Source organism: Electrona antarctica (assembly GCF_951216825.1).
Source record: "Electrona antarctica genome assembly, contig: scaffold_49, whole genome shotgun sequence".
NCBI classification, from domain to species: domain Eukaryota; kingdom Metazoa; phylum Chordata; class Actinopteri; order Myctophiformes; family Myctophidae; genus Electrona; species Electrona antarctica.
The window spans coordinates 454,693-471,013 of NW_027638103.1; the positions used below are offsets into that span (position 1 = coordinate 454,693).

The 16,321-nt window shown below is 42.0% G+C and overlaps 1 protein-coding gene across 1 annotated transcript in view; it reads right to left on the minus strand.

The window, feature by feature from the left end:
* LOC306918390 (uncharacterized protein) overlaps positions 1–16,321 on the minus strand; it is a gene marked incomplete at both ends in the record, with an annotated part of 91,113 nt that overhangs the window by 69,128 nt on the left and 5,664 nt on the right. Inside the window, 2 exons of the mRNA XM_079531289.1 lie at positions 9,390–9,563; positions 10,735–10,908. Of these exons, the coding sequence (XP_079387415.1) occupies positions 9,390–9,563; positions 10,735–10,908 (348 nt within the window). The remainder of the gene's footprint in view (positions 1–9,389; positions 9,564–10,734; positions 10,909–16,321) is intronic.

Below are 16,321 nucleotides of genomic sequence, written 5' to 3' on the forward strand. Positions count from 1 at the left end.
GGTGGCGCGCTATGAGCTTGTAGATCTGCTATTTTTTGATAGCTAAAGTATAACATAATGCTTAGTTAAAACACCAAAAGGGGTTCCCGGCCCCAAAATGGGTTAAAACACCAAAAGGGGTTCCCGCCCAAAATGGGTTAATTATAAAGTAAGCAGTGATGGGCAAGCTACTTGGAAAATGTAGTAAGCTACACTACCAGTTACTCTCTATTAAATATAGCTCAACGGAAGCTATCCCCAGAGAATTGTAGCAAGCTACACTATAAGCTACATGGCAAAAGTAGCTAGCTACATGGACACTACTTTTTTTATTCATGTTTTTATCAACTTCATGATCAAGTTTCCACCGAACAAATAGGCAGGCAAAAATGCTGAGTTTGATTGTTTATTAAAAAACAAACTGGAAACAAGCCCTCTGTCTGGCTTTTGGTGTCAACTTTTTCACATTTACTTGTATTAATGTACCTTGCGGTCGTCACTCTTCTTATCTAAACCAACCAATAGGGTGACCAGATCCCAACTAACCAGATGTGGGACAAAGAGTGTGTTTGTGTGGGACAATGTGGGACACATGCAGGGTTGTGTCGTGGGCGTGAATAATGTGTATACGAAAACAAAAATAATAACATTTCTATTCCTCAATTAGACATTTCTATTCTGCCCCTCACATAGCATATCTATGCTTTGCCATCTGGTTGATTCAGTAGCACATAATAGGACTATAATGATAATAACTATAATAGAACTACTATGCAAATAAAAGAAACTTAACAGAAATGCATTTAAATGAACTATTATTGGACAAACAGGACAATACACCAACCAACCAACCAACCAATACACAATACACCAACCAACCAACCAATACAACTGGACAATACACCAACAAAACAACTGGACAATACACCAACCAACCAACACAACTGGACAATACACCAACAAAACAACTGGACAATACACCAACCAACCAACCAATACAACTGGACAATACACCAACCAACCAACCAATACAACTGGACAATACACCAACCAACACAACTGGACAATTCACCAACCAACCAACCAACCAACCAACCAACCATGGGGGCTTTGATTTGATTGTGAAGGCATGAATTACAACCAATAAGGAACCAATAAATAAATACTTTATCAAAGTATCCTCCTCCTAACAAAGCCAACTACTGCAAATTATTTTGAAATTATACAGGTAAAATAAATAAAAGATAAAATAAAATAAAATTGGTCAGCATTGGAGGCAACTCATAATAAATTAAATTGTAAACACACTTCTCCACCATAGCAGCACAGCCAGGATATACACTTTGTAGGTGTTTTTAGGTGTTTATGTTGTCCATTACAAGTCTGAAAGTCTCTCAGTTGTACTGTGTGGTAACACTAGTTAGTTCAGCTGCTGTTACCTTTTCTTCTTGTTTTGGTTTTAGTACAAACGTGTCCATGCACCGTGAAGCCTCCTTTTGATCAACACGTTGCTTCACGTCGTTATTCACCTCCTCCGTGTGTCACTGAGAAACGACTCTAATTACAAATGTCACAGAAGACTCTTTCAATATGCCTTGCACTGCATGGCTTCTTCACCCACGGATAAATAGTTTCCCTGTGCTTGTTGTAACTGCACTTCATTTTCTTCCCTTTCTCCTCCATGTTTTAGCTAAGACGCTAACTCGTTGTACTGTGTTTCGTGCGTTGTTTTGTTTTGGTGGGTGTTCACCATAGAGTATATATATAAGTGTTCACTAAACTATCCGCACCGCATTGATTTAATTTCCCCCTCTCTGCCTGGCTGTTTGATTGACAGCCAATCCTACCTACACACACACACACACACACACACACACACACACACACACACACACACAGTCACGGCCCGCCCCCTGGCCCTGTCATGACCATAGATATATATAAACTCTAGATGGCTCAAGGCGGAGTTTCTGACGTCGTTCACCCGGCAGCCATCTTACTTCGGGGCTACAGTACAGTATGTTCAATGGCAGCTCAAACAGAAACAGTCATAACTCGCTCAAATCTTGACGGATTTACAAACGGGTTGGTTTATTACAAACGTTGTCAACGTGGCTATGATTGAGTACGCTTATCTGCTTAATTTTTTTTATATGAACGTCGTATAAAAGCATATAAGTATGCGGACATCTCTGACGTTTATAACAAACCAAACCGTTTGAAAATCGGTTGAAAATTGAGCAAGTTATGGTAATTTAAGAGTACATGCCCCATAGACACAATGTTATGTGGCCCGAGGTAAGATGGCCGCCACGTAACGACGTCGCTCTCCATTGGCCAACAGCGCGGGTGAGCTATCTAGAGTTTATATGGTCATGACAGCCTCCACAGCTCTGCTGCTCTCCCACAGAGCCACAGATAAAGCTGCTCTCCCACAGAGCCACAGATAAAGCTGCTCTCCCACAGAGCCACAGATAAAGCTGCTCTCCCACAGACCCACAGATAAAGCTGCTCTCTCCCACAGAGCCACAGATAAAGCTGCTCTCCCACAGAGCCACAGATAAAGCTGCTCTCCCACAGAGCCACAGATAAAGCTGCTCTCTCCCACAGAGCCACAGATAAAGCTGCTCTCCCACAGACCCACAGATAAAGCTGCTCTCCCTTGGTGCTCAACCTTTTTCATGTGTCAAGGACCCCCAGAATTCTCTCTATTGGGCCACGGACCCCCATCTGAAAATATGTAGTTCCAGGGACCCCCCAGAAGCAAATATTTTAGTTAAAAATGTTCGCTCTGAAATATATATTCAAAGATTTGCGCCACATTTTAACGATTTTTCAAAAATAGCAGACCTACAAGCTCACTCGGTGGCGCGCTATGAGCTTGTAGATCTGCTATTTTTCAATAGCTAAATTATAACATAATGTTTAACCCATTTAGGCCTGACGTCGAAACAAATAAAGTCTTCTGAAAGAATATATATATTCAAAGATTTGTGTTGCATTTTCACGATTTTTGAGTGGTGCAACCACTCCAAGGAACAGCAATGTCCGTGTTCACATATGTGTTCATTAGAGGAAATCTTGAAAAAACCAGAAGGTGGCCGCACACGCCAATAGCCAGAGTGCCAATATTTTATTAGGACAGCAGGTAGGACAAAAATGAAGTTTCGGCGGTTAAGCCTTCATCAGGGAATACAGAGCACATAATGGTTCACACTTAAGTATGGTGCCAGAGAGTCATGCAACCAATCAGAAGGGGGTAGGGGAACACGGGTTAAGTAAGACCTGTCCCTATGATATGAGAGGTAGGGATCAAGGTCATGTGGTGTCTCAAGTTCACATACAAAAGGAGTTTATCTCAAAGATGACTATAAGGCCTCATAAGGGGCTCTGGAATATACATTCCTTGTCATAGAGACACTAAAATGTATCTGAGAAATACAACAGATATACAATTGTGAAATAATAGAACCATACAACAGCGAAATCTATACAAAATGTATACAAAATAAAATACATAATTAAATACATTCAATGCAATCAATATAGAAAAATATTCAAAGATTTGTTGTGGATTAAATCCATGTACTGACAATAGACCTGAATGCCCCTCTTTATGATGGAGTAAGCCTACAGTATAGTTATAGGTCACCTGCAGGTGAAAAGGGGGAAGGCGGCCATTACAATTAGGGTTAAAAGATGGGTTTACCAAAGAATAATTAAAAGGTTAAGTATTAGGTACAAAAATATTTTAATTGTATTTTGTTTTTACAAAAAGGATTTGAGGTCAAAATCTACATTAAGGCCAAGAGGAGATAGTGTTTTTAAGGACTGAATCCAGAAAGCTTCGCGTTTAAGCAGAAGCTGATCAATCTGTCCTCTTCTAGGTACAGACACTTTTTCTATGCCTATATAGTGTAGAGAGGGTACAGGGTGGTTGGCTTCCACAAAATGGGCGGCAACAGGATATATAATATTCTTGCACCGAATAGTGCTGCGGTGCTCAGCTATGCGTGCTTTTAATTCACGAGAAGTCATACCTACATACGCCTTGCCACACGGGCATGTCAGAAGGTAAATGACAGCCCTAGTTGTGCAGGTAATATTGCCTCTGATGGGGATATTTTTACCAGAATGAGGATGCTTAAATTTATGACATTTGCGAGTGCTGTTGCATTGAGCGCAGGAGCCACATTTATAGTTGCCATTAGGGATAGGAGCCAATACACGTTGAGTGGGGGTTGGGACAGGGGGTAAATCGGACTTGACCAAGTGATTTCTAAGATTCTGACCACGAGAGAAAACAATCAGAGGAGGTTTGGAAAAGGTGTTATTAAATAGTGAATCCGATTGTAAAATACTAGAATTTCGCGGGCCTTCGGCCCGCTCATCCCAGAGTTGCGTTGGCCCGCGTTGCGATACAGAAGTCCACAGATACAGAAGTCCACAGTGACACGCGTTGTATGCAGCTGTTTTGTGTTGCAGCGCGTGCGTGCGCGCGCGTGTAGTGTTGTTGTTATCCATATATGCGCCTCGGTTCGTCCCGTTTGTTCCACGCCAGGTGTCGACGCAGTCGTTTGTGCGATTGGCGTGTTTGCATTATTGTAACTGTAGGCATACCATATTCTGAATTACCAAAAAGGACACATGCGCGCGTGCATGTGGATGTGGATGTGCTCATGCGCGTGCACGTCGTGCACGTCGTGCATGTGCCGTGCGTGGGCGGTTCTGTTAAATTGAGATGTCAAAAGAATCTATAGCCTAACAATAAATGGATCAAATATGCTCTGTATTAGTTATGTATTTATTTAAAGCAGTGGCTGTGAAAGGTGTGATCCAGGGACCCTCATGGTTCCTTGAGGGGGTTCCAAATGGACCCATTATAGGTCTGTAACTGTGAGAGTGTAACACATGGACCCAAATGGACCCTTACAGGTCTGTAACTGTGAGAGTGTACAAATGTAACCAAATGGAGTGTTGTATAACTGTTAACTGTGATACTGTAGAAATGGAATGAAATGGGACTGTTATGGGTCCATTTGGTTTGACTCTCAGAGTTATGGGGGTCCTTGAAATTAAGAAGTTTGAGAACCTGTATGCAATGGCTTATCTGTTGTAAAAAGAGAGACCAGCCTATTCTCCAAACCATCATATGTTATGCTTTGCTAGGTTGTACGAAATAATATTGGGTCATTATAATTTGCAGGACTCACCGCGCGCACAGCTGCCTTGTCTGTGTTGACATGACATGGGCTTGCAGGACAGAACTTGTATTTGTGACAGACACATAGTTCCTTTGCAGACAATACAATGTGCTTCTCATTGGTCAGTCACAAAGCTAAGAAAACAGCAGGCTACTTTTTCTGCATGTCAATGATGAGATAGTTCTCCGCTGTCTGTCTATCTGCAGACAGCGGAGCAGCCAGCGAGCCTTTCTCTGATCTGCGGTCGGGACCAGTGGTAGTGGTGTGAGCGTGCAGCGCATGCAGAGTTATGAAGAATACACATTCCGGGGTTCGGGCTGAAAGTCCACCTCTCACAGTGTTTTGCCACTACGAACCATTGAACGTGCATTGTAATACACATTGGTGTGAATGGTCTGTGAGCGTAGCGATACACTACAGGCGATACGTGTGAAACCCCGGACATTTGAAGGAATGTATAAAACCACCCGGACTGGCCGGACAGGCCCCCAGAAGAGGACGTATGGTAAACTGTGTATGTAATCGCGGCGCTGTCCATCCAAGTTAGAATGAGTGTGTGTGTGTGTGTGTGTGTGTGTGTGTGTGTGTGTGTGTGTGTGTGTGTGTGTGTCTGGCTGCCCTGTGTTTTGCAGCGTGGGGATCGCCATGTGAGGGGGCTAGCCAATAAGGGCCCTGTGTTGCATGTGGAGAATTCTGTAGGTTAGTGTGTGTGGTGCAGCCGAACGGGGTGGTGAGAACATGAGGGGGATGTAGCACAGCAATCGGTGACCCCTACATTAAGCTGTGTTGCTCCCAAGATGCAGTGCAAATGCGTGTTGTAAGCAACCGTAGCCAATGGGAAAACAGGATGCAGTGTTGCCAGGTCCGCGAATTGTAAGCGAGTTGTAAGTAGCGTGTTGAATGGCATTTTTTCTGGGCTTGTTTTCATAGACGTGGCAACAAATTAGGCGGGGGTGTCGGTGCTTGTGGCGTGTTTGTGTTTATTATTGATATTGATATTGTTTGCGAGTGTGGACGGGAGCCGGCTTTAGTGGCAGTGCGATGACAATTTTTACGCGGCTGGTGTCGAGTGTGGCCGTGCGGCGCGACATGAGGAGATAGCCGTGGATCGACGCGGAGGGTAAGGCTGTGTCGTGTTAGTGTGTTGTTGCAGTGTGTGTTGCAGCGTGTTGAAGCGTGTCAGTGACGTAGTAGCTGGTGCCTTTTGTTCCTGTGCGTGCTTTTGGGCACATGTTTTCAATTGTAATATGTAATATAGGATGCCAGTGTTTTTTTATAATATGACTGAAATTTTCAGACACTTTAGAATAGGTAGTGGAGAAGATGGTTGACTGAGTCTTGTTTTAGAATAGGTAGTGGAGAAGATGGTTGACTGAGTCTTGTTTTAGAATAGGTAGTGGAGAAGATGGTTGACTGAGTCTTGTTTTCTGACCGTCTGTGAAATAAATCAGACCTAGGTTTATGATTGATCTTATCCAGGGCTTTGTCAATCTGGGTATTGGAATAGCCCCGTTCTTTAAATTTAGCCTGCATTTTTATCAAATGCCGGTTCAAATCCGTAGGTTTATTGCAAATACGTTTGACTCTGCAAAATTGGCTATATGGTAGGCTGTTTTTTAGATGTAGCGGGTGACAACTGTCAGCTCTCAGTAGGCTTAGTGTAGAGGTCAGTATATAAAACACCATCTTCTCCCCTGCAGATCAGTAGATCCAGAAAGTTCAAAGAATGAAAATCAAAAGACATGGTAAATTTCAGATTATCTGAACATGAGTTAACAAACAAAAAAGTTATTAAGTTGTTCTCTTGTACCATTTTCTTTTCCAAAGAGTTATATTAGCTAAAAATGGGTTTTGAGCAGGATTGAGAATCTTTGATTTCTCTAGGTACCCAACATACAGGCCTGCGTAATTAGGGGCCATAGGTGACCCCATCGCTACACCCCTCTTTTGTAGAAAATAGTCATCCTGAAACATGAAGTAATTGTGTGTAAGTACTAGCTCAGCCAGATTGACAATGCACGAGTTAGAGGGTATGGCCTAGGTAGGGCGCTCTAATAGGAAATGTTACAGGGCCTGGATGCCGCCTTCGTGAGGTACATTTGTGTACAGCGACTCTACATCCAGCGTGACCAGAAAGGTATCTGCTCTTAAGGGTTCAAGGTTTTCAACAATGGATATCATGTGACCTGTGTCTTTCACATAGGACGGGAGTTCATTAAAAGGTTTAATAAAAAAGTCTACAAAAGAAGAGAGAGGTGCTGTTACTGAGTCGATCCCCGATATAATGGGGCGACCTGGGGGTTTCTCAAAGTTTTTATGAAGTTTAGGTAAAATATAGAACAGTGGTGTCTTAGGATGCTGTTTATTAAGAAATTCAAATTCCCTTTTTGTAATCTCACCAGAACGTAAAAAACCTTGTAGAGTCATTTACTGTACCCTTGAAGTAACAGGATTACTGGGAAGTTTTGTGTAAGAGGTTTCATCCAGTAACTGTCTGACATTCCATGACATAATCACATTTATTGAGCAAAACAACAGCGCCCCCTTTATCAGCCTCTTTAATTACAATGTAATTATCAGACTTGAGATCAAGCAAAGCTTTGCTTCTCGTCTATATTAAGATTACAATGAGATATGTGTGCATCTTTTTCTTGTAACAGTGACATTATCTCTTGTTCAACCAGTCTACAATAAGTTTCAATAGACGCATTGCGATTGCTAGGAGGGATAAAGGTGCTTTTATTTCTGAATGGAGTAGGCATGGCAGTAACATTAGCGTCAGAAGGGAGAGGTGGGGCTACAGCCGAATCAGAACTAGGCATAACAAATTCTCTCAGACGTATTTGTCTGAAGAATTTAAACAAATCCTCTTTCACATCAAAGTCACTTGATTGATTAGTAGGAACAAAACTTAAACCTCTGCTTAGTAATGACAGGTGGGCGTGGCTGAGCTCCTTACTTGACAGGTTTACGACATTCAGTCCCGTTGTGACCTGCTGTATGAGCGGTTCTGTGGTCTCCGGGAGAATACTACCACCATCATAACTACATTATAATCACTTACTAAAACAAAACTTTAATGAACCAAATCACAATAAAAAAGTTAAATGAATCTGACCTGAGAGTCTCCACACACACACACACACACACACACACACACACACACACACACACACACACACACACACACACACACACACACACACACACACACACACACACACACACACACACACACACACACACACACACACACACACACACACACACACACACACACACACACAAAATAAAAGCCTGGTTACTGAAGGCTAGTCTGTCTCAGTCCCTCATATCTCTGGACACTTTCTTCATACTGAGAAAGCACAGAAACGCTATTAACCCATTTTGGACTGAGGTCGATTAAAAAAAAGGCTTCTAAACATTTTTCTGAAAAACCTATGTTTCTATGTCAGTGGTGCTCAACCTTTTTCATATCAAGGACCCCCAGAATTCTCTCTATTGGGCCACGGACCCCCATCTGAAAATATGTAGTTCCAGGGACCCCCCAGAAGCAAATATTTTAGTTAAAAATGTTCGCTCTGAAATATATATTCAAAGATTTGCGCCACATTTTAACGATTTTTCAAAAATAGCAGATCTACAAGCTACGAGCTTGTAGGTCTGCTATTTTTCAATGGCTAAATTATAACATAATGTTTAAAACACCAAAAGGGGTTCCCGCCCAAAATGGGTTAAAACACCAAAAGGGGTTCCCGCCCAAAATGGATTAAACACCAAAAGGGGTTCCCGCCCAAAATGGGTTAATTATAAAGTAAGCTATGCTACTACGCTTTCATATATGGAGTATACGGTTGTCTACGCACATACGTGTAGTTAGCACCATTAGGTACCGTTAGCCTAGCTACGTTTAATGTAGATAGCAGTGAAAAAGTGAATATAAATTCAAAATTCTAAACTAGGGGATGACAACAAAACACATTGAACCACTCAGAGGTGTTTAGGTTTTAAATGTGGTATCTCAGCATAAAGACTACATACATTAGTCACTGTATCTTATCAATATTATGGTCAGTGTGAGTTACCATGATATTAACCTCATCCACACTCTTCAAATACTACCACCATTATAACTACATTATAATCACTTACTATAACAGAACTTTAATGAACCAAATCACAATAAAAAAGTTAAATGAATCTGACCTGAGAGTCTCCAGACAACAGTTTGGGCTCTTCAGTGCAGCACAGATGAGATCCAGTCCAGAATCCTTCAAGACGTTTCCACTCAAGTCCAGTTCTCTCAAATGGGACGGATTGGAGCTGAGAGCTGAAGCCACAACTTCACATCCTCTCTTTGACAAGGAGCAGTTCTCCAGTCTAAATGAATACAACCAGATGAGGAGAGAGAGAGAGAGAGAGAGAGAGAGAGAGAGAGAGAGAGAGAGAGAGAGAGAGAGAGAGAGAGAGAGAGGGGGGGAGGGAGAGAGTTAGGGAGAGGGGGAGGGAGAGGGAGAGGGTTAGGGAGAGGGTTAGGGAGAGGGAGAGAGAGAGAGAGGGAGAGGGGGAGGGAGAGGGTTAGGGAGAGGGGGAGGGAGAGGGAGAGGGTTAGGGAGAGGGAGAGAGAGGGGGAGCGGGAGAGAGAGAGGGAGAGGGTGATTAAAACCAATAAAATACATATTCCTGGATAGAGAGCCTACTTGCAACCAGCAGAAGAAGAATTTTCATAAAACTGCAATTTTAATTGGCTCGTAAAAGCATAATTTTTTCCACTTAAAAGATAGATAGGCTATTGGTCCAAAGTTCACGCTGGTCAACAGTAGAACACTACATTTTCAACGTGAATCACATTGAATGTGAATCACATTGAATATGAATCATATTGAATGTGAATCACATTCAATGTGAATCACAATGGCATGTTCTAAAGGGACCAGTTGAAATGTAGGAAAAGGGGGACCTGGAGGACAACAGGGGAGATCTACAAGCTACGAGCTTGTAGATCTGCTATTTTTCAATGGCTAAATTATAACATAATGTTTAAAACACCAAAAGGGGTTCCCGCCCAAAATGGATTAAAACACCAAAAGGGGTTCCCGCCCAAAATGGATTAAAACACCAAAAGGGGTTCCCGCCCAAAATGGGTTAATTATAAAGTAAGCTATGCTACTACGCTTTCATATATGGAGTATACGGTTATCTACGCACATACGCGTAGTTAGTACCATTAGGTACCGTTAGCCTAGCTACGTTTATAAATGTAGATAGCAGTGAAAAAGTGAATATAAATTCAAAATTCAAAACTAGGGGATGACAACAGAACACATTGAACCACTCAGAGGTGTTTAGGTTTTAAATGTGGTATCTCAGCATAAAGACTACATACATTAGTCACTGTATCTTATCAATATTATGGTCAGTGTGAGTTACCATGATATTAACCTCATCCACACTCTTCAAATACTACCACCATCATAACTACATTATAATCACTTACTATAACAGAACTTTACTGAACCAAATCACAATAAAAAAGTTAAATGAATCTGACCTGAGAGTCTCCAGACAACAGTTTGGGCTCTTCAGTGCAGCACAGATGAGATCCAGTCCGGAATCCTTCAAGACGTTTCCACTCAAGTCCAGTTCTCTCAAATGAGGCGGATTGGAGCTGAGAGCTGAAGCCACAACTTCACATCCTCTCTCTGACAAGGAGCAGTTCTCCAGTCTAAATGAATACAACCAGATGAGGAGAGAGAGAGAGAGAGAGAGAGAGAGAGAGGGAGAGGGGGAGGGAGAGGGTTAGGGAGAGGGGGAGGGAGAGGGAGAGGGTTAGGGAGAGGGAGAGAGAGGGGGAGCGGGAGAGAGAGAGGGAGAGGGTGATTAAAACCAATAAAATACATATTCCTGGATAGAGAGCCTACTTGCAACCAGCAGAAGAAGAATTTTCATAAAACTGCAATTTTAATTGGCTCGTAAAAGCATAATTTTTTCCACTTAAAAGATAGATAGGCTATTGGTCCAAAGTTCACGCTGGTCAACAGTAGAACACTACATTTTCAATGTGAATCACATTGAATGTGATTCACATTGAATGTGATTCACATTGAATGTGAATCACATTCAATGTGAATCACAATGGCATGTTCTAAAGGGACCAGTTGAAATGTAGGAAAAGGGGGACCTGGAGGACAATAGGGGAGGGTGATGCCTTTCTAATTGTAGTCAGAGGGAGGGTGAGATAATTGTATTTCGAGTCCAAGGGAGGGTGATCCAATTCTGATAATAAAATAGTCTGGGTTTTTATGTTTTACTGCAGCTTTTTTAAATTCAGTCGAACTTTGTCTAATAATACTCCTCTGTTGCTTTCACTTGTAGTTGGTACTTCCCAACGCTGGCTATGCGAGGCTACAGTTTCTCATTGTTCCTCCTATGTGTCAATCATTGTGATTGGCCTATCCACACACTGGGCGTGTGCAGAACACACACACACACACACACACACACACACACACACACACACACACACACACACACACACACACACACACACACACACACACACACACACACACACACACACACACACACACACACACACACACACACACACACACACACAGTCTACAAGTCCGTCCGTCTTCCTCTCTCTACTCTGCCGATGTGAACGGAAATAAAAGCCTGGCTACTGAAGGCTAGTTTGTCTCAGTCCCTCATATCTCTGGACACTTTCTTCATACTGAGAAAGCACAGAAACGCTATTAACCCATTTTGGTCGATTAAAAAAACAAGGCTTCTAAATCCTAACATTTTTCTGAAAAACCTATGTTTCTATGTCAGTGGTGCTCAACCTTTTTCATGTCAAGGACCCCCAGAATTCTCTCTATTGGGCCACGGACCCCCATCTGTAAATATGTAGTTCCAGGGACCCCCCAGAAGCAAATATTTTTGTTAAAAATGTTCACTCTGAAATATATATTCAAAGATTTGCGCCACATGTTAACGATTTTTCAAAAATAGCAGACCTACAAGCTCGTAGCGCGCCACTCGGTGGCGCGCTATGAGCTTGTAGATCTGCTATTTTTCAATAGCTAAATTATAACATAATGTTTAAAACACCAAAAGGGGTTCCCGCCCAAAATGGGTTAATTATAAAGTAAGCAGTGATGGGCAAGCTACTTGGAAAATGTAGTAAGCTACACTACCAGTTACTCTCTATTAAATATAGCTCAACGGAAGCTATCCCCAGAGAATTGTAGCAAGCTACACTATAAGCTACATGGCAAAAGTAGCTAGCTACATGGACACTACTTTTTTTTATTCATGTTTTTATCAACTTCATGATCAAGTTTCCACTGAACAAATAGGCAGGCAAAATGCTGAGTTTGATTGTTTATTAAAAAACAAACTGGAAACAAGCCCTCTGTCTGGCTTTTGGTGTCAACTTTTTCACATTTACTTGTATTAATGTACCTTGCGGTCGTCAGACTCTTCTTATCTAAACCAACCAATAGGGTGACCAGATCCCAACTAACCAGATGTGGGACAAAGAGTGTGTTTGTGTGGGACAATGTGGGACACATGCAGGGTTGTGTCGTGGGCGTGAATAATGTGTATACGAAAACAAAAATAATAACATTTCTATTCCTCAATTAGACATTTCTATTCTGCCGCTCACATAGCATATCTATGCTTTGCCATCTGGTTGATTCAGTAGCACATAATAGGACTATGATGATAATAACTATAATAGAACTACTATGCAAATAAAATAAACTTAACAGAAATGCATTTAAATGAACTATTATTGGACAAACAGGACAATAGACCAACCAACCAACCAATACACAATACACCAACCAACCAACCAATACAACTGGACAATACACCAACAAAACAACTGGACAATACACCAACCAACCAACCAACCAATACAACTGGACAATACACCAACCAACCAACCAATACAACTGGACAATTCACCAACCAACCAACCAACCAATACAACTGGACAATACACCAACCAACCAACCAACCAATACAACTGTACAATACACCAACCAACCAACCAATACAACTGGACAATTCACCAACCAACCAATACAACTGGACCAACCAACCAACCAACCAACCAAGGGGCTTTGATTTGATTGTGAAGGCATGAATAACAACCAATAAGGAACCAATAAATAAATACTTTATCAAAGTGTCCTCCTCCTAACAAAGCCAACTACTGCAAATTATTTTGAAATTATACAGGTAAAATAAATAAAAGATAAAATAAAATAGGTCAGCGTTGGAAGCAACTCATAATAAATTAAATTGTAAACACACTTCTCCACCATAGCAGCACAGCCAGGATATACACTTTGTAGGTGTTTTTAGGTGTTTATGTTGTCCATTACAAGTCTGAAAGTCTCTCAGTTGTACTGTGTGGTAACACTAGTTAGTTCAGCTGCTGTTACCTTTTCTTCTTGTTTTGGTTTTAGTACAAACGTGTCCATGCACCGTGAAGCCTCCTTTTGATCAACACGTTGCTTCACGTCGTTATTCACCTCCTCCGTGTGTCACTGAGAAACGACTCTAATTACAAATGTCACAGAAGACTCTTTCAATATGCCTTGCACTGCATGGCTTCTTCACCCACGGATAAATAGTTTCCCTGTGCTTGTTGTAACTGCACTTCATTTTCTTCCCCTTTCTCCTCCATGTTTTAGCTAAGACGCTAACTCGTTGTACTGTGTTTCGTGCGTTGTTTTGTTTTGGTGGGTGTTTCACTAAACTATCCGCACCGCATTGATTTGATTTCCCCCTCTCTGCCCGGCTGTTTGATTGACAGCCAATCCTACCTACCTACACACACACACACAGTCACGGCCCGCCCCCTGGCCCTGTCATGACCATAGATATATATAAACTCTAGATGGCTCAAGGCGGAGTTTCTGACGTCGTTCACCCGGCAGCCATCTTACTTCGTGGCAGCGGTGGCCGAACGGATAGCGGCGCGGTCTTGATACCGGAAGGTTCCTAGTTCGAATCAGCCGTCCGACACGTTAAAATTACCACCGCTGAAGTGACCTTGAACAAGGCATTGAACCACTACGATGAAATGTGTTCTATGAGCAGGGCCTGGCTGGAAACAAGTTCTTGAGCTTAGCCCAGATACCCTGGGTAAATATAGATTTCATTTCATTTCATTTTCGGGGCTACAGTACAGTATGTTCAATGGCAGCTCAAACTGAAACAGTCATAACTCGCTCAAATCTTGACGGATTTACAAACGGGTTGGTTTATTACCAACGTTGTCAACGTGGCTATGATTCAGTACGCTTATCTGCTTAATTTTTTTTATATGAACGTCGTATAAAAGCATATAAGTATGCGGACATCTGACGTTTATAACAAACCAAACCGTTTGAAAATCGGTTGAAAATTGAGCAAGTTATGGTCATTTAAGAGTACATGCCCCATAGACACAATGTTATGTGGCCCGAGGTAAGATGGCCGCCACGTAACGACGTCGCTCTCCATTGGCCAACAGCGCGGGTGAGCTATCTAGAGTTTATATGGTCATGACAGCCTCCACAGCTCTGCTGCTCTCCCACAGAGCCACAGATAAAGCTGCTCTCTCCCACAGAGCCACAGATAAAGCTGCTCTCTCCCACATAGCCACAGATAAAGCTGCTCTCCCACAGAGCCACAGATAAAGCTGCTCTCCCACAGAGCCACAGATAAAGCTGCTCTCTCCCACAGAGCCACAGATAAAGCTGCTCTCCCACAGAGCCACAGATAAAGCTGCTCTCCCACAGAGCCACAGATAAAGCTGCTCTCCCACAGAGCCACAGATAAAGCTGCTCTCTCCCACAGAGCCACAGATAAAGCTGCTCTCTCCCACAGAGCCACAGATAAAGCTGCTCTCCCACAGAGCCACAGAAAAAGCTGCTCTCCCACAGAGCCACAGAAAAAGCTGCTCTCCCACAGACCCACAGATAAAGCTGCTCTCCCTTGGTGCTCAACCTTTTTCATGTGTCAAGGACCCCCAGAATTCTCTCTATTGGGCCACGGACCCCCATCTGAAAATATGTAGTTCCAGGGACCCCCCAGAAGCAAATATTTTAGTTAAAAATGTTCGCTCTGAAATATATATTCAAAGATTTGCGCCACATTTAAAAAAAATAGCAGACCTACAAGCTCGTAGCGTGCCACTCGGTGGCGCGCTATGAGCTTGTAGATCTGCTATTTTTCAATAGCTAAATTATAACATAATGTTTAACCCATTTAGGCCTGACGTCGAAACAAAAAAAGTCTTCTGAAAGAATATATATATTCAAAGATTTGTGTTGCATTTTCACGATTTTTGAGTGGTGCAACCACTCCAAGGAACAGCATTGTCCGTGTTCACATATGTGTTCATTAGAGGAAATCTTGAAAAAACAAGAAGGTGGCCGCACACGCCAATAGCCAGAGTGCCAATATTTTATTAGGACAGCAGGTAAGACAAAAATGAATCCAACGTTTCGGCGGTTAAGCCTTCATCAGGGAATACAGAGCACATAATGGTTCACACTTAAGTATGGTGCCAGAGAGTCATGCAACCAATCAGAAGGGGGTAGGGGAACACGGGTTAAGTAAGACCTGTCCCTATGATATGAGAGGTAGGGATCAAGGTCATGTGGTGTCTCAAGTTCACATACAAAAGGAGTTTATCTCAAAGATGACTATAAGGCCTCATAAGGGGCTCTGGAATATACATTCCTTGTCATAGAGACACTAAAATGTATCTGAGAAATACAACAGATATACAATTGTGAAATAATAGAACCATACAACAGCGAAATCTATACAAAATGTATACAAAATAAAATACATTCAATGCAATCGATATAGAAAAATATTCAAAGATTTGTTGTGGATTAAATCCATCTACTGACAATAGACCTGAATGCCCCTCTTTATGATGGAGTAAGCCTACAGTATAGTTATAGGTCACCTGCAGGTGAAAAGGGGGAAGGCGGCCATTACAATTAGGGTTAAAAGATGGGTTTACCAAAGAATAATTAAAAGGTTAAGTATTAGGTACAAAAATATTTTAATTGTATTTTGTTTTTACAAAAAGGATTTGAGGTCAAAATCTACATTAA